General features: G+C 36.7%; 6 protein-coding genes across 6 annotated transcripts; 3 read left to right on the top strand and 3 right to left on the bottom strand.

Moving 5' to 3' along the window:
- Positions 1-643: 643 nt before the first annotated feature.
- On the bottom strand, positions 644-1,072 carry LOC140796764 (uncharacterized). The gene has a single exon (XM_073149873.1). It carries the CDS (start codon positions 1,070-1,072, stop codon positions 644-646), a length of 429 nt encoding a protein of 142 aa, XP_073005974.1.
- Positions 1,073-1,757: 685 nt separating this feature from the next.
- On the top strand, positions 1,758-2,186 carry LOC140796823 (uncharacterized). The gene has a single exon (XM_073149958.1). The coding sequence runs from the start codon at positions 1,758-1,760 to the stop codon at positions 2,184-2,186; it is 429 nt and encodes a 142-aa protein (XP_073006059.1).
- Positions 2,187-6,804: 4,618 nt separating this feature from the next.
- LOC140796776 (uncharacterized) lies at positions 6,805-7,234 on the bottom strand. The gene has a single exon (XM_073149887.1). The coding sequence runs from the start codon at positions 7,232-7,234 to the stop codon at positions 6,806-6,808; it is 429 nt and encodes a 142-aa protein (XP_073005988.1). The 3' UTR covers position 6,805.
- Positions 7,235-7,923: 689 nt separating this feature from the next.
- Positions 7,924-8,352, top strand: LOC140796821 (uncharacterized). Its single transcript, XM_073149953.1, has one exon. The coding sequence runs from the start codon at positions 7,924-7,926 to the stop codon at positions 8,350-8,352; it is 429 nt and encodes a 142-aa protein (XP_073006054.1).
- A 6,382-nt stretch (positions 8,353-14,734) lies between these two features.
- LOC140796771 (uncharacterized) lies at positions 14,735-15,164 on the bottom strand. The gene has a single exon (XM_073149881.1). The coding sequence runs from the start codon at positions 15,162-15,164 to the stop codon at positions 14,736-14,738; it is 429 nt and encodes a 142-aa protein (XP_073005982.1). The 3' UTR covers position 14,735.
- Positions 15,165-15,836: 672 nt separating this feature from the next.
- LOC140796780 (uncharacterized) lies at positions 15,837-16,265 on the top strand. The gene has a single exon (XM_073149891.1). The coding sequence runs from the start codon at positions 15,837-15,839 to the stop codon at positions 16,263-16,265; it is 429 nt and encodes a 142-aa protein (XP_073005992.1).
- Positions 16,266-17,751: the final 1,486 nt, after the last annotated feature.

Raw genomic sequence — 17,751 nt, 5'->3', positions numbered from 1 at the left:
TTTCGTTTCTTAGTCCCAATTGCAATTTTTAACTATGCTGAAAGTTATTTAATTAATCCGACCTAATGTTTCTTCTTTGGCATCTTCCCCTCTACTCGTGACATAATTCGATCTACCCAAAGCCTCTAACACTGCAAAAGCTCGCTCCAACTACATTCTTGGTTTCTCGTAAGTCCACAGACCCTTTGGCTGTCACATCTCCCCTCCCACCATTAGCATGCACACGCACGAGTAGTTCTAGTGGCACACTAATCTTTGCAGTTATTAATGAAAGCTTCGCAGAAATCAGTTCAAAATGAACCTAGAAGATATTTGCGAACTGCTATTAGAACAAATTAGAAACAAGAAAGACAAGAAAAAACCATGTTTAGAAATTCTAAATCTTCATGTATGGAACCTAATTTATAATATATAGTACATAAAAATTTCCAAGGTGAGAATATAAGTAGGACCTGGACAGATTATTCTTGGCCCAACTATACTCATATTCGTATCCAATTAAAGAAGAAGTATGCATTTCATTAATCGAAACTTTATATTACAAGGACGACATAGAATCTCTTATTCAGCAAAGCAAAAGAGAAAGGAACGACTTTACAACACTAGAAAATATTACTTGAGGGTTAATAATTGATATTCTTCTTTATTCCCCGAGCTCGAAAGCGGAGACATGGAAGCTATCGGATAAGCCGGTGCCGGTTTTGAAGGTGATCTTACCTTTAGAAGCTTCTTCTATATACACCTCCACCACAGTGAGCCACATGAACATCTCCTTAGTCTTCACTCCTGTGATCTTCTTCAGCTTGCCCTTCTCCACGAAGGCCGTCACCTCGGTGCCATACGACACCACCTGCTTGATCTTTTTGAACGTGTGATCCTTCTTCTTCTTCTGAACAAACCATATGAAACCAGAGGTGCTATTGTAGCCGAACTCCTCGATGTCCTCCAACGGTAGCAAGCCTTTCGGAAGGTCGAGCTCTTCAAGCAGTTGGATGGACTTCTTCTTGCAGAGGTCGTCCCCATGGACTACCTCGGCTCCTTTACGGTAGCTCTCAATACTTTGGGATGCCATCTTATCCAAGCTTTCTAATTAGTTGTGTAAGTGAGTTGGAATGAGAGGTATAGTTTTTGATGGAGGGATTGGGAAGAGGAGACGAGTTTATATAAAGGTGGGACGTAGGAAGAAAGGTGGGAGAGACCAAAATATTTGACCTCGGGAAGTGTTCTTGGCCTACATTATTATTTTGTTTCTTTGGCACGCCAATGGGGGCCCGCCTAACTTATATGACCAAACTCGTAAGTTGACGAAGCCAATTCTCCGGTTTCTATATTAAAAGACTTTTGGAACTTTTTGTACACGTCGATACTAATGTCTTCGTCCAACTCTTCGCCTATATAGCTGTGTCCAAGACCCGTTCAATTGAGTCACTCCACTGCTCTTACATTAATGATATTGGCATTGAAAGATTTCTTAGTGAGATCCAAATGATGGGGGTCAAAATGAACGTCTGGATCTTATGACATTTTTTTCTAGTTTTTCGTCTGTTGTCTAATAAAGAATTACAACGAGAATCTTGACTAGAAAATTAATAGCGTAGTATAGTTGACCAAGAGTCCCCACCACTATCTATATATATACAAGTATCACCTCTCCTTAACCTTTCATCACAACCTCGATCATTGCACTATACCTCTTCCCCTCACTCTCCAATTCCTTCTCTTTAATATTTGGCAAAGTACGTAGTAGCAGATATAAAATGGCATCCCAAAGCATTGAGAGCTACCGTGAAGGTGCCGAAGTAGTCCACGGGGATGACCTCTGCAAGAAGAACTCCATCCAACTGCTCAAAGAGCTCGACCTTCCGAAGGGCTTGCTACCATTGGAGGACATCGAGGAGTTCGGCTACAATCGCACAGCTGGGTTCATATGGTTTGTTCAGAAGAAGAAGAAGGATCACACGTTCAAGAAGATCAAGCAGGTGGTGTCGTATGGCACTGAGGTGACAGCCTTCGTAGAGAAGGGCAAGCTGAAGAAGATCACAGGAGTAAAGACTAGGGAGATGTTCATGTGGCTCACTGTGGTGGAGGTGTATATAGAAGAAGCTTCTAAAGGTAAGATCACCTTCAAAACCGGCACAGGCTTATCCGATAGCTTTCATGTCTCCGCTTTCGAGCTCGGGGAGTAGAGAAGAATATTAATTAGGAACTCCCAAGTACTATTTGCTAGTGTTCTAAAGTCGTTTCTTTCTATTTTGCTTTGCTGAAATACTCTATTCTGCATTTCTGCGTCCTCCTTGTAATATAAAGTTTCGACTTTCGATTAATGAAATGCATCGTTCTTCTTTACTATAATTAGGCCCAAAAAACACCGGATTCGGCCTGTTTAATAGCATGGCCCACTAGCCCGTTAAATTAGCAGATCCGAACCCGTTAAGTACATAAAAGATAAACCACATCGCATTACAACAAAATAAACCAAATTAGAAAATGGCCAGACTATGTCATAACAGACCAAATTACATCGGAACTAATGGGACTGTTCCAGAAATTAACCATGCCAAAAAAAAATTCATAAAAAGACATCAAAATTAATTTTCTTGTTTGAAAAATCTTTTGGGAGAGAGAGAGGAAGGAGCTATGCCCGACCTCATCAAAATTAAAAATGTTCACAAAAAATATCAAAATGGACTGAACTTTTGAAAAAATTCCTTGTGGGAGAGAGAAGAGGAGTATATTGTTTAGCAATATGAGTAGCGAAAATGATTCAACATGATAACCTAAGTTTTAACTGAATTTAAATTTAGTCTATTCAAATTCGGTTATAAAAAGGTTAGTATTACAAAGTCATTTGATTCAACTTGACCCGTTTAAGTATACAAATCAGATTTTGTCAAATCAACCTGCCAAATTAGTGTGTGTATATATATATATATATAGCCCGAGTATCAAACTGCTGAAAGCGGAGGTCCTAATACCTCGGTACTGGGGTCTTTTTGGCGCGTGATGACATGCTTGGCGTCCATCGGGTAGCGCGGATGGGTTGCTTGCTGGGGCGCTTGCTTGATGTAAGGAACTGACGTTAGTCAGTCTCTCCGAGCGACAGTCAAATGGAGGCGTGAATGGCTCTCAAACCCAACCTGTGGTGGATGCCGGGGGACAAAGTAGTCTTTCTCTTCTCTTCTCCATAGGAAGGAAGAGAGGGGTCAGCGAGTAGGTGTTCTCCATTTTTACCAAAGGCAACACAAAGAAAGGAAAGAAAAATCAAAGAAGTATCTTGTTCTTCTATTCTTTTGGGCAAGGCGGATAAGACTTGATTTGCGGCAGCATACCCCGGGGTGATCATCACCACCTGCATCTCACATCTTGGCACAGTGGAATGTGTAACCCACTTGCCGTCCAAGACTTTTTTACTTATAAGGTTCTTGACAAGTCCCATAGATATGCATGTAATTAGAAGGAAGATCCGCCATAAAAATCTTCCTCCCCTATGAAAGAAGGTCCCGATCCTTCTCTTTCATAATTACAACATGCCTCTATTGCTCAAAGAGGACCAGCAGTTCAAAGTCAAATGAGACCCGTCTCCATTCTAGGTACTCCATTCGGGGGAGCGTTTGACTACCTCTAGAGGTGCGTCCACAGAAGAGAAAAGAGCAATGCATCTTGCTCAGCAGGCCTAGCTTAGAGTGGGAGTGTTGCAGGAGTAAGGTAAGGAAAGTAGCAAACGAGAGGACTATTCTTCTTCAATCCATAAACTGGTCCTCCGATGGGAATAAAGACGCAAGGGATAATTTTTTCCTGCAGTCCACGAGGCAGTCAAAAGAAAGAGAGAAAGAGGTGGCTATATATATATATATATATATATATATATATATATAATATTACTGAGAAACGCTAAGCACATATATGCCTTTAAGGCCTTCTTTTTAGAAGAGTGAATTATATTTTTCACCTTTATATTAAGATTTAATTTCATAAATATGAGAACAAAGATACATAATTGACACTCAATATTTGTACTACTAAAATAAGAACACTCTCGCACCATTCTACAAAGAGAGAGAGTATGATTTTTTTTTTTATACTTCATAAGGCATATCATGAGATAATTGCCTTATAAACATACCATAAGTTCCACGTTCTCTCGATATTACATTTTGATTGCAAAATCACATAATTTTACTATTAACATTACTTTATTTTTAGTGGGAGAGAGAAAATTATGCTTTTTTATTTAATACTACTTTATTCTTTTTCAAAACAAAACAATATTTTTTTAGAAAAATAAAGAAATAAAATATTATTCTTCTTCTTTCTCTTACCACCATTCTATCTTAACAAATTTATTATTATTGTCACCCCAAATTATGTACCACTTCATAAGCCTACTAGTCAACTATTTTTTTTTAAAGTTGAAGTGATCTATTATAAAATAATGCAAACAACTTTTTATCTTACTCGTATCTTTTTCATAGAAACTCTAATTTATATTATTTTATATTCATTAGAAAGTTTATTTAGTTTTCTATAATTTTATATTTCACAAATATCTTCAAATTCGACCATATTAAGGACTTAAAATTTAAATTTAGCCATTGAATAATGAAATTAACTTTTGTTTAATGTTTTACTCATATTTATTTTATATGTATTATTTTTATGTGGTTGGGTTGATTAGTTTTTATGTTGAATCTATTGTGGACATGAAGACCAAAGGGCACCGACTTTTAATATTTTGTGCTCTAAGTTTAAGTCTCTTACAATTGTATTTCTTCGTCATGTTTTCTCTATAGGCTAAAAAAGTCTTGTTTAAGGGTCGATGCTCTATCAATTTCAATTTATGTTTTGTTTGAGTACTTTTATATGGATTCTTGAAATTACCCATTTTTTTAGTTTGCTAAGAGGAAGGCTTATTTTAAGGCCCATGCTCTATCCTTCCCATTTTATACTTTGTTTGAGTACTTGTATATGGGCTATGTATTTGATTCCTATATTTACTCATTATTTAGTTTATATTCAACCAAGTGTGGAGTTTATTCTAGGATTGTCATTTTATTCTCGCCTACAGTCTCAGTGTATCAAGATGTAATCATTTCTTTGAAGCTTAATAAATTAAGCAATGATTTTATGCAAATTTAGTTATTAAATTTTTTTTCATACCTTAATAAATTAAGGGGTATATATAAGACAATTTACATTGATCTATTTTTTATCTTTTATAAAAACTAGATTAGCTAAGAGCCTAAGAGAGAGAAATAAAATATGCTTATTTACCTTCATGTGATCGGCACTTTCAATTCATATGACCGATACTTTTAGTTAATTTTATTTAGTATTATGATATCCTGTTAAATTAGGAGCGAGACATTATTGATTCTTATTGAATTATTTGTTTAATAAATTATCTATAGATTTTTATCAAAAAAAAAATGCAGCTACATCTATCCAAATAGACCCTTAATTTATTTGGCAAGAAGTGTGGATTCGAATTTAGTGCGGGCTAACAAAGTGCTTGTTCTTAGATATGCGCCAATATATTAATTACGCATATACAATGATTCCGATTGATCTCAAATACAAGTATCCTACAACTTTATGTATTTCCTCTTGGATACGATTAGAGTCGTTGAATGCGTTAGATCAATAAATAGATACTTATAGAACGGACGACGGGGTATGGATAGGCCCACAATAGAATTGACCTAGGAACTGAATTAAAATTTTGATTGGGTTCTTTGTGCAAATTATTCGTCACGAAATAATAATATCCTGAAGCAATTGTCAAATAAACCAATACTTTTAGTTTATATGATCGATACTTTTGGTTAATTTTATTTAGTACTATTATAATCCCAATCATTAAATTAGGAGAGAGAAATTAGTGGTTCTTATTGAATCATTTATTTAATAAATTATTTAGATTTTTATAAAAAAATAAATACATCTATCCAACCAAATAGATATTAATTAATTTGCCAAGAAGTGTGGATTCGAATTTGGTGCGAGCTAACAAAGTGCGGCTTGCCACAAGTTTGTTATTAGATATGCGCCAACGTATCAATTACGCATATACAATAATTTTTTATTATATTATTTCAAATGCAAGTATCCTACGATGATATATATTTTATGTTCGATATGATTAAAGCTATTGAATGCGCTAGAGCTAGAGCATGGATAGGTAAGTCCCACGACGGAACTGACCTAGAAACTGAAATAAAAATTTGATTGGGTTCTTCAAATTGTCTGCACGAAATAATAATATCTTGAAGCAATTGTCAACCAAAGCATCTAACACTGCAATTGTCAACCAAAGCCTCTAACACTGCAAAAGCTCTAACACAGCCCCTTCGTCTGTCACATCTCCCCTCCCACCATTAGCATGCACACACACGAGTAGTTCTAGTGGCACACTAATCTTTGCAGTTATTAATGAAAGCTTCGCAGAAATCAGTTCAAAATGAACCTAGAAGATATTTGCGAACTGCTATTAGAACAAATTAGAAACAAGAAAGACAAGAAAAAACCATGTTTAGAAATTCTAAATCTTCATGTATGGAACCTAATTTATAATATATAGTACATAAAAATTTCCAAGGTGAGAATATAAGTAGGACCTGGACAGATTATTCTTGGCCCAACTATACTCATATTCGTATCCAATTAAAGAAGAAGTATGCATTTCATTAATCGAAACTTTATATTACAAGGACGACATAGAATCTCTTATTCAGCAAAGCAAAAGAGAAAGGAACGACTTTACAACACTAGAAAATATTACTTGAGGGTTACTAATTGATATTCTTCTTTATTCCCCGAGCTCGAAAGCGGAGACATGGAAGCTATCGGATAAGCCGGTGCTGGTTTTGAAGGTGATCTTACCTTTAGAAGCTTCTTCTATATACACCTCCACCACAGTGAGCCACATGAACATCTCCTTAGTCTTCACTCCTGTGATCTTCTTCAGCTTGCCCTTCTCCACGAAGGCCGTCACCTCGGTGCCATATGACACCACCTGCTTGATCATCTTGAACGTGTGATCCTTCTTCTTCTTCTGAACAAACCATATGAAACCAGAGGTGCTATTGTAGCCGAACTCCTCGATGTCCTCCAACGGTAGCAAGCCTTTCGGAAGGTCGAGCTCTTCGAGCAGTTGGATGGACTTCTTCTTGCAGAGGTCGTCCCCATGGACTACCTCGGCTCCTTTACGGTAGCTCTCAATACTTTGGGATGCCATCTTATCCAAGCTTTCTAATTAGTTGTGTAAGAGAGTTGGAATGAGAGGTATAGTTTTTGATGGAGGGATTGGGAAGAGGAGACGAGTTTATATAAAGGTGCGACGTAGGAAGAAAGGTGGGAGAGACCAAAATATTTGACCTCGAGAAGTGTTCTTGGCCTGCATTATTATTTTGTTTCTTTGGCACGCCAATGGGGGCCCGCCTAACTTATATGACCAAACTCGTAAGTTGACGAAGCCAATTCTCCGGTTTCTATATTAAAAGACTTTTGGAACTTTTTGTACACGTCGATATTAATGTCTTCGTCCAACTCTTCGCCTATATGGCTGTGTCCAAGACCCGTTCAATTGAGTCACTCCACTGCTCTTACATTAATGATATTGGCATTGAAATATTTCTTAGTGAGATCCAAATGATGGGGGTCAAAATGAACGTCTAGATCTTATGACATTTTTTTCTAGTTTTTCGTCTGCTGTCTAATAAAGAATTACAACGAGAATCTTGACTAGAAAATTAATAGCGTAGTATAGTTGACCAAGAGTCCCCACCACTATCTATATATATATAAGTATCACCTCTCCTTAACCTTTCATCACAACCTCGATCATTGCACTATACCTCTTGAGTCCCCTCACTCTCCAATTCCTTCTCTTTCATATTTGGCAAAGTACGTAGTAGCAGATATAAAATGGCATCCCAAAGCATTGAGAGCTACCGTGAAGGTGCCGAGGTAGTCCACGGGGACAACCTCTGCAAGAAGAACTCCATCCAACTGCTCGAAGAGCTTGACCTTCCAAAGGGCTTGCTACCATTGGAGGACATCGAGGAATTCGGCTACAACCGCACAGCTGGGTTCATATGGTTTGTTCAGAAGAAGAAGAAGGATCACACGTTCAAGAAGATCAAGCAGGTGGTGTCGTATGGCACTGAGGTGACAGCCTTCGTAGAGAAGGGCAAGCTGAAGAAGATCACAGGAGTAAAGACTAGGGAGATGTTCATGTGGCTCACTGTGGTGGAGGTGTATATAGAAGAAGCTTCTAAAGGTAAGATCACCTTCAAAACCGGCACAGGCTTATCCGATAGCTTTCATGTCTCCGCTTTCGAGCTCGGGGAGTAGTGAAGAATATTAATTAGTAATTCCCAAGTACTATTTGCTAGTGTTCTAAAGTCGTTTCTTTCTATTTTGCTTTGCTGAAATACTCTATTCTGCGTCCTCCTTGTAATATAAAGTTTCGATTAGTGAAATGCATCGTTCTTCTTTACTAATCATTTTTCGATTAGTGAAATGCATCATGGATTAGTGAAATGCATCGTTCTTTACTAGCATGGCCCACTAGCCTGTTAAATTAGCACATCCGAACCCGTTAACTACATAAAAAATAAACCACATCGCATTACAATTGGATCCAACTGCACATCAAAATAAACGAAATTAAAAAATGGCCAGACTATGTCAGAACAGACCAAATTACATCGGAACTAATGGGACTGTACCAGAAATTAACCATGCCAAAAAAAAATTCATAAAAAGACATCAAAATTAATTTTTTTTTTGAAAAATCTTTTGTGGGAGAGAGAGAGGAAGGAGCTTTTCCCGACCTTATCTGTAACACCCAACCCAAACACGTGCATGGCACGGGCCCATACGGCACGTGCGTAACACCTAACCATTTGGTTAGTTACTAACAGTCAAATAAACCTGTAGCAACATCATAATTTTATCCATAACATCTAAACTATGAATAACGCAATTCTAACTGTCAACGGTATACAAATAACCTTACTTATGCTCCACACAGGCCACAACACATCATCAATAGCTTTTTACAACTACATATACACAACGGTGTTATATACATAATTATTCAAATACAAAATCATATGCTAGCATATAAAATAAGGATAAAGACACACTTTGGGGGATGTCCACTCATACATCAAAAAAGATAAATAATTTAGCATATAATACTAACTAGACTCTACTCTTCACCTACTAGCAAGACCTCCAACGGAGTATCCTACTCTACTCGTATACCTAAGTTTTTAGAAAGAAAAAAATAAGATAGTCATGAGCTAAAGACTCAGTGAATAGACCTTACCCAAAATCAGTGAAGCCAAACAGAGAATAAATCAAATACTGGATAATATGAATTAGAAATAGTATCATGTCATGAATGAGTAAATGAATATGTCCTTAATAATACATAAATGAAATATAGATAATATATCATAACTAATAAAAGTGTATAATCCTCGACAATGAATAAACAAATCTCTATGTTATACTACTATCATAACTCTCTCTCAAATATGACACATGATGCATGTCAACCATTACCATGCTATAATATCAAATGCAATAATATATGATGTATAATGACCACTCGATAATTAGAAAATCAGATGATAATGAAATTATATATATTTCTTAACATCTCAGTCATCATACTAGACCACCGTGCACAGTCAAAACCCGGTACCCAGTCTCAACATCATATCCGAAGGCTTAGTGCATACTCTGCCACCTGCAAGTGTATCTCAAATATAACTATACCCCGCCTCCCACTAGGGTATCAACATCCATTCAGACCGGGCACCCACATAGTTGATAGAAACCTCATGAGGATAACTCGCCACATATGCCCTGACAAATGATATGTGTTTCAATGTCTACTGCGCATATAAACTAACGACTTTAGACGTAACGCCAACAGGTTCGCAACTATATCGAGTGATCAATCATCTCCAGACACATCCTAACCCTCGTGCCCACTTGGGTATCCTCACGCTTTCTATCAACTATCATATTAATCACATTTCATGTTTTCCTTCTAAATGATAGATCATATGCATATATTTAGTAATGATAACAAGTCAATGCATAATAGGATTTTATGTGGAATAGAAATCAAGAGAAAATGATGCAACGTAGTCTCCAACTATATCGTCATCACATGCATACTCATGCTAATCTATTACATGTATACTCATGCTACAGATTAACTCGGTATACAATCATAACAGTAGAATCATTTACACTCATCTCTATATATATCACCAATATACTCATATCCCAGATCAGTATAATCAAATGCATGATAAAATATGCTCGATTGTAATAATCTCTAGATAAAATCATATAATCATGTTGGAGGCCAAAACATGCATGTACATAATATATAGTATAACCTAATTTGAAAAAGGCGTCTAGGAGATAAGATTACTCACCACCACTGCAAATACCAAACAACCACTTGTTCACGTTGCTACGACAACGATCAAGCCTCGAAGCTAAGTCCACAAAGTGTTGAATAGGAGGGTCGGGATGTGAAATTATTTATAACAAATAATGTTAGTCTTTCTATTCATTAAAATTAACCTGGCTAAAAGATAATTTCTTGTTGTAATTATGTACTCTTCATTTCTATATTTGTTTTGTTATTTATTAACCATAATTATATTATTTAATAGTGTATTTAAAAACATAATTATCTACCTATTATTCTTTTTAATAATTAAGAAAATAAGAATTAAGTAACTGTAAATAATTACGTAAGAATATATGTATATAACCCTAATAATTACTATTACCTACCTAGGATTAAAATAGTATTTTATATTGCAGGTATTTTGCTAAACATGATATAATTAGATTTAATTCATATAAATTAAATACATTAAATTAACTAAACTAATTGAATAATTAATAACATAAATAAATATAATTAGTAGTCAATAATATGCATATATATATATATATAATCTACATAGTGTTGGGCTTAGCCCAGCACCTTAACATAGCAGGTGCTGGGCTGAGCCCAGCACCTTTTGCAAGGTGCAATCTGAGAGGGGAAAGAAGGAGAAGAAGAAGAACAAGAAGAAGAAGAAGAAGAAGAAGAAGAAGAAAAGGAAGGAGAAAGAAAGGAAAGGGGGTTGGGCCGCAGGGGAGGGGTACGGCCGCTGGTAGCCACTTAGTGGCCGGCGGCTCAAACCTTCGGTGTCCCGAGAGGAAACTGACAAAGAGAAAGAGTAAGGAGAGAGAGAGAAAGAGAGAAGGAGAGAGAGAGAGACTCACCGGCGGATAGACGGGCCAATGATGGCTTTTTCGGCAGCCGGTGACTGCTGGTGCACTAGATGGGGGGGGGAGAGAGAGAGAGCTAGAGAGAGAAAGAGGTCGGGAGAATTTGAGGAAAAAAAGAGAGAGAAAGAGGGAGTCGGTCACGTGGTGGCGGCGGAGTGGCCGGTGGGCCGGGTCCCACCTCCACGCGTCGCTGCGGCGTGTAGTGTCGTGGCTTTGTGGAGGTGCGTGGCACCCCCATCGCTGCACTGCATGTTGTGCATGCAGTGCATGCTACACACGAGGCCGGCCACAGCGTGGCCGGTCACGTCGTGCCTAGAATTTTTTTTTTACTACCCTACTTGGGTCATTACATCATCAAAATTAAAAATGTTCACAAAAAATATCAAAATGGGTTGATCTTTTGAAAAATTCCTTGCGGGAGAGAGAAGAGGAGTATATTGTTTAGCAATATGAGTAGCAAAAATGATTCAAAATGATAACCTAAGTTTTAACTGAATTTAAATTTAGTCTAATCAAATTCGGTTATAAAAAGGTTAATATTACTAAGTCATTTGATTCAACTTGACCCGTTTAAGTATACAAATCAGATTTTGTCAAATCAACTTGCCAATTTAGTGTGTGTGTGTGTATATATATATATAGCCCGAGTATCAAATTGCTGAAAGCGGAGGTCCTAATACTTCGGTACCTGGGTCTTTCTCGCGCGTGATGACATGCTTGGCTTCCATTGGGTAGTGCGAATGGGCTGCTTGCTGGGGCGCTTGCTTGATGTAAGGAAATGACGTTAGTCAGTCTCTCCGAGCGATAGTCAAATGGAGGCATGAATGGCTCTCAAACCCAACCTGTGGTGGATGCCAGGGGACAAAGTAGTCTTTCTCTTCTCTTCTCCATAGGAAGGAAGAGAGGGGTCAGCGAGCAGGTGTTCCCTATTTTTACCAAAGGCCGGACAAAGAAAGGAAAGAAAAATCAAAGAAGTACCTTGTTCTTCTATTCTTAAGGGCAAGGTGTATAAGACTTGATTTGCGGCAGCATATCTCAAGGTGATCATCACCACCTGCACTTCACATCTTGGCATAGTGGAATGTGTAACCCGCTTGCCATCCAAGACTTTTCTACTTATAAGGTTCTTGACAAGTCCCATAGATATGCCTGTAATTAGAAGGAAGAACTGCCAGACAAATCTTCCTCCCCCATGAAAAAAGGTCCTGATCCTTCTCTTTCATAATTACAACATACCTCTATCACTGAAAGAGGTCCAGCAGTTCAAAGTCAAATGAGACCTGTCTCCATTTTGGGTACTCCATTTGGGGGAGCGTTTGACTACCTCTAGAGGTGCGTCCACAGAAGAGAAAAGGGCAATGCATCTTGCTCAGTAGGCCTAGCTTGGAGTGGGAGTGTTGCGAGAGTAAGGTAAGGAAAGTGGCATCTTGTTTAAGGATCGATGCTCTATCCCTTTCGATTTATGTTTTGTTTGAGTACTTTTATATGGATTCCCTGAAATTACCCAGTTTTTAGTTGGCTAAGAGGAAGGCTTATTTTAGGGCCGATGCTCTATCCTTTCTATTTTATACTTTGTTTGAGTACTTATATATGGGCTTTGTATTTGATTCATGGATTTACTCATTATTTAATTTATATTCAACTAAGTGTGGAGCTTATTCTAGAATTGTCATTTTATTCTCGCCTACCGTCTCAGTGTATCAACATGTAATCATTTCTTTGAAGCTTAATAAATTAAGCAATGATTTTATGCAAATTTAGTTATTAATTTTTTTTCATACCTTAATAAATTAAGGGGTATATAAGACAATTTGTATCGATCTATTTTTTTATCTTTTATAAAAACTAGATTAGCTAAGAGCCTAAGAGAGAGAAATAAAATATGATTATTTACCTTCATGTGATTGGCACTTTCAATTCATATGATCGATACTTTTGGTTAATTTTATTTAGTATTATGATATCTTGTTAAATTAGGAGAGAGAAATTATTAATTCTTATTGAATTATTTGTTTAATAAATTATCTATAGATTTTTATTAAAAAAAAAATACAACTACATCTATCCAAATAAACCCTTAATTAATTTGGCAAGAAGTGTGGGTTCAAATTTGGTGTGGGCTAACAAAGTGCGACTTACTATAGGCTTGCTATTAAATGTATTAATTATGCATATACAATGATTCTGATTGATCTCAAATGCAAGTATCCTACAACTTTATGTATTTCCTCTTGGATACGATTAGAGTCGTTGAATACGCTAAATCAATAAACTGATACTTATAGAATGGACGATGGGGTATGGATAGGCCCACAATAGAATTGACCTAGGAACTGAATTAAATTTTGATTGGCTTCTTTGTGTAAATTATCCGTCATGTAATAATAATATTGTGAAGTAATTGTCAACTAAATCAATACTTTTAGTTCATATGATCGATACTTTTGATTAATTTTATTTAGTACTATTATAATCCCAATCATTAAATTAGGAGAGAGAAATGAGTGGTTCTTATTGAATTATTTATTTAATAAATTATTTAGATTTTTATATAAAAAAAACAAATACATCTATCCAACCAAATAGACCTTAATTAATTTGCTAGGAAGTGTGGATTTGAATTTGGTGCGAGCTAACAAAGTGCGGCTTGCCACAGGTTTGCTAGTAGATATGCGCCAACGTATTAATTACACGTATATAATAATTTTGATTGTATAATTTCAAATGCAAATATCTTAGAACGTTATGTATTTTATCTTCGATATGATTAGGGTTATTGAATGCGCTAGAGCATGGATAGGTCAGGCCCACAAACGAACAGACCTAGGAACTCAAATAAAAATTTGATTGGGTTCTTCAAATTGTCTGCACGAAATAATAATATCTTGAAGCAATTGTCAACCAAAGCCTCTAACACTGCAAAAGCTCGCTCCAACAACATTCTTGGGTTCTCGTTAGTCCACAGCCCCTTCGTCTGTCACATCTCCCCTCCCACCATTAGCATGCACACGCACGAGTAGTTCTAGTGGCACACTAATTTTTTGCAGTTATTAATGAAAGCTTCGCAGAAATCAGTTCAAAATGAACCTAGAAGATATTCGCAAACTACTATTAGAACAAATTAGAAACAAGAAAGACAATAAAAAAACCATGTTTAGAAATTCTAAATCTTCATGTATGGAACCTAATTTATAATATATAGTACATAAAAATTTCCAAGGCGAGAATATAAGTAGGACCTGGACAGATTATTCTTGGCCCAACTATACCCATATTAAAGAAGAAGTATGCATTTCATTAATCGAAACTTTATATTACAAGGACGACATAGAATCTCTTATTCAGCAAAGCAAAAGAGAAAGGAACGACTTTACAACGCTAGAAAATATTACTTGAGAGTTACTAATTGATATTCTTCTTTACTCCCCGAGCTCGAAAGCGGAGACATGGAAGCTATCGGATAAGCCGGTGCCGGTTTTGAAGGTGATCTTACCTTTAGAAGCTTCTTCTATATACACCTCCACCACAGTGAGCCACATGAACATCTCCTTAGTCTTCACTCCTGTGATCTTCTTCAGCTTGCCCTTCTCCACGAAGGCCGTCACCTCGGTGCCATATGACACCACCTGCTTGATCTTCTTGAATGTGTGATCCTTCTTCTTCTTCTGAACAAACCATATGAAACCAGAGGTGCTATTGTAGCCGAACTCCTCGATGTCCTCCAACGGTAGCAAGCCTTTCGGAAGGTCGAGCTCTTCGAGCAGTTGGATGGACTTCTTCTTGCAGAGGTCGTCCCCATGGACTACCTCGGCTCCTTTACGGTAGCTCTCAATACTTTGGGATGCCATCTTATCCAAGCTTTCTAATTAGTTGTGTAAGAGAGTTGGAATGAGAGGTATAGTTTTTGATGGAGGGATTGGGAAGAGGAGACGAGTTTATATAAAGGTGCGACGTAGGAAGAAAGGTGGGAGAGACCAAAATATTTGACCTCGGGAAGTGTTCTTGGCCTGCATTATTATTTTGTTTCTTTGGCACGCCAATGGGGGCCCGCCTAACTAATATGACCAAACTCGTAAGTTGACGAAGTCAATTCTCCGGTTTCTATATTAAACGACTTTTGGAACTTTTTGTACACGTCGATACTAATGTCTTCGTCCAACTCTTCGCCTATATGGCTGTGTCCAATTGAGTTGCTCCACTGCTCTTACATTAATGATATTGGCATTGAAAGATTTCTTAGTGAGATCCAAATGATGGGGGTCAAAATGAACGTCTAGATCTTATGACATTTTTTTCTAGTTTTTCGTCTGCTGTCTAATAAAGAATTACAACGAGAATCTTGACTAGAAAATTAATAGCGTAGTATAGTTGACCAAGAGTCCCCACCACTATCTATATATATATAAGTATCACCTCTCCTTAACCTTTCATCACAACCTCGATCATTGCACTATACCTCTTGAGTCCCCTCACTCTCCAATTCCTTCATATTTGGCAAAGTACGTAGTAGCAGATATAAAATGACATCCCAAAGCATTGAGAGCTACCGTGGAGGTGCCGAGGTAGTCCACGGGGACAACCTCTGCAAGAAGAACTCCATCCAACTGCTCGAAGAGCTTGACCTTCCGAAGGGCTTGCTACCATTGGAGGACATCGAGGAGTTCGGCTACAATCGCACAGCTGGGTTCATATGGTTTGTTCAGAAGAAGAAGAAGGATCACACGTTCAAGAAGATCAAGCAGGTGGTGTCGTATGGCACTGAGGTGACAGCCTTCGTAGAGAAGGGCAAGCTGAAGAAGATCACAGGAGTAAAGACTAGGGAGATGTTCATGTGGCTCACTGTGGTGGAGGTGTATATAGAAGAAGCTTCTAAAGGTAAGATCACCTTCAAAACCGGCACCGGCTTATCCGATAGCTTCCATGTCTCCGCTTTCGAGCTCGGGGAGTAGAGAAGAATATTAATTAGGAACTCCCAAGTACTATTTGCTAGTGTTCTAAAGTCGTTTCTTTCTATTTTGCTTTGCTGAAATACTCTATTCTACGTCCTCCTTGTAATTTAAAGTTTTGATTAATGAAATGCATCGTTCTTCTTAACTATAATTAGGCCCAAAAAACACTGGATTCGGCTTGTTTAATAGCATGGCCCACTAGCCCGTTAAATTAGCGGATCCGAACCCGTTAACTACATAAAAAATAAACCACATCGCATTACAATTGGATCCAACTGCACATCAAAATTAACCAAATGAAAAAATGGCCAGACTATGTCATAACAGACCAAATTACATCGGAACTAATCGGATTGTACCAGAAATTAACCATGCCACAAAAAATTCATAAAAAGACATCAAAATTAATTTTCTTTTTTGAAGAATCTTTTAGGAGAGAGAGAGAGAGAGAGAGGAAGGAGCTATGCCCGACCTCATCGAATTAAAAATGTTCACAAAAATGTATCAAAATGAATTGATTTTTTGAAAAATTCCTTGGGGGAGAGAGAGAGAGAGGAGTATAATGTTTAGCAATATGGGTAGTAAAAATGATTCAATGTGATAACCTAATTTTTAACTGAATTTAAAGTCTAATCGAATTCGATTATAAAAAGGTTGATATTCCTAAATTATTTGATCCGACTTGACCTGTTTAAGTATATAAATCCAATTGTGTTGAATCAACCCGCCAACCTAGTAACCCGATATATATATGTATATATATGCCTTTGAGGCCTTCTTTTTAGTAGAGTGAATTACATTTTTCACCTTTATATTAAGATTTAATTTCATAAATATGAGAACAAAGATGCATAATTGACACTCTATACTTGTAGTACTACAATAAGAACACTCTTGCACCATTCTACAAAGAGACAGTGTGATTTTTTTTATACTTCATAGGGCATATCATGAAACAATTGCCTCATAAATATACCATAGGTTCCATGTTCTTCCCGTATTATATTTTGATTGCAAAATCACATAATTTTACTATTAACCTTACTTTATTTTTAGTGGGAGAAAGAAAATTATGTTTTTTTTTATTTAATGCTACTTTATTCTTTTTCAAAACGAAACAAAATTTTTTAGAGAAATAAGGATCTTTTTAAATAAAGAAATAAAATATTATTCTTCTTCTTTCTCTTTTCACCATTCTATCCTAACAAATTTATTATTATTGTCATAATAAATTATATACCACTTCATAAGCCTACTAGTCAACTTTTTTTTTTAAAGTTGAAGTAATCCATTATAAAATAATGGAATCAACTTTAGATTTTACTCGTATCTTTCTCGTATAAACTCTAAATTGTATTATTTTATATTCATTGGAAAGCTTATTCAATATTCTACAATTTTATATTTCATAAATATCTTCAAATTCGACCATATTAAGGACTTAAAATTAAAATTTAGCCATTGAATAATAAAATTAACTTTTGTT

This window comes from Typha latifolia, chromosome 10, assembly GCF_019914945.1.
Source record: "Typha latifolia isolate L0001 chromosome 10, TyphaL0001v2, whole genome shotgun sequence".
NCBI classification, from domain to species: domain Eukaryota; kingdom Viridiplantae; phylum Streptophyta; class Magnoliopsida; order Poales; family Typhaceae; genus Typha; species Typha latifolia.
Note: the sequence above shows the minus strand (reverse complement) of the source record. Positions and strands in the feature narration are given on the sequence as shown.

Coding starts and splice junctions, on each gene's coding strand:
- LOC140796823 (XM_073149958.1), top strand. CDS start 1,758: ATGGCATCCCAAAGCATTGAGAGCTACCGTGAAGGTGCCGAAGTAGTC.
- LOC140796821 (XM_073149953.1), top strand. CDS start 7,924: ATGGCATCCCAAAGCATTGAGAGCTACCGTGAAGGTGCCGAGGTAGTC.
- LOC140796771 (XM_073149881.1), bottom strand. CDS start 15,164: ATGGCATCCCAAAGTATTGAGAGCTACCGTAAAGGAGCCGAGGTAGTC.
- LOC140796780 (XM_073149891.1), top strand. CDS start 15,837: ATGACATCCCAAAGCATTGAGAGCTACCGTGGAGGTGCCGAGGTAGTC.
- LOC140796764 (XM_073149873.1), bottom strand. CDS start 1,072: ATGGCATCCCAAAGTATTGAGAGCTACCGTAAAGGAGCCGAGGTAGTC.
- LOC140796776 (XM_073149887.1), bottom strand. CDS start 7,234: ATGGCATCCCAAAGTATTGAGAGCTACCGTAAAGGAGCCGAGGTAGTC.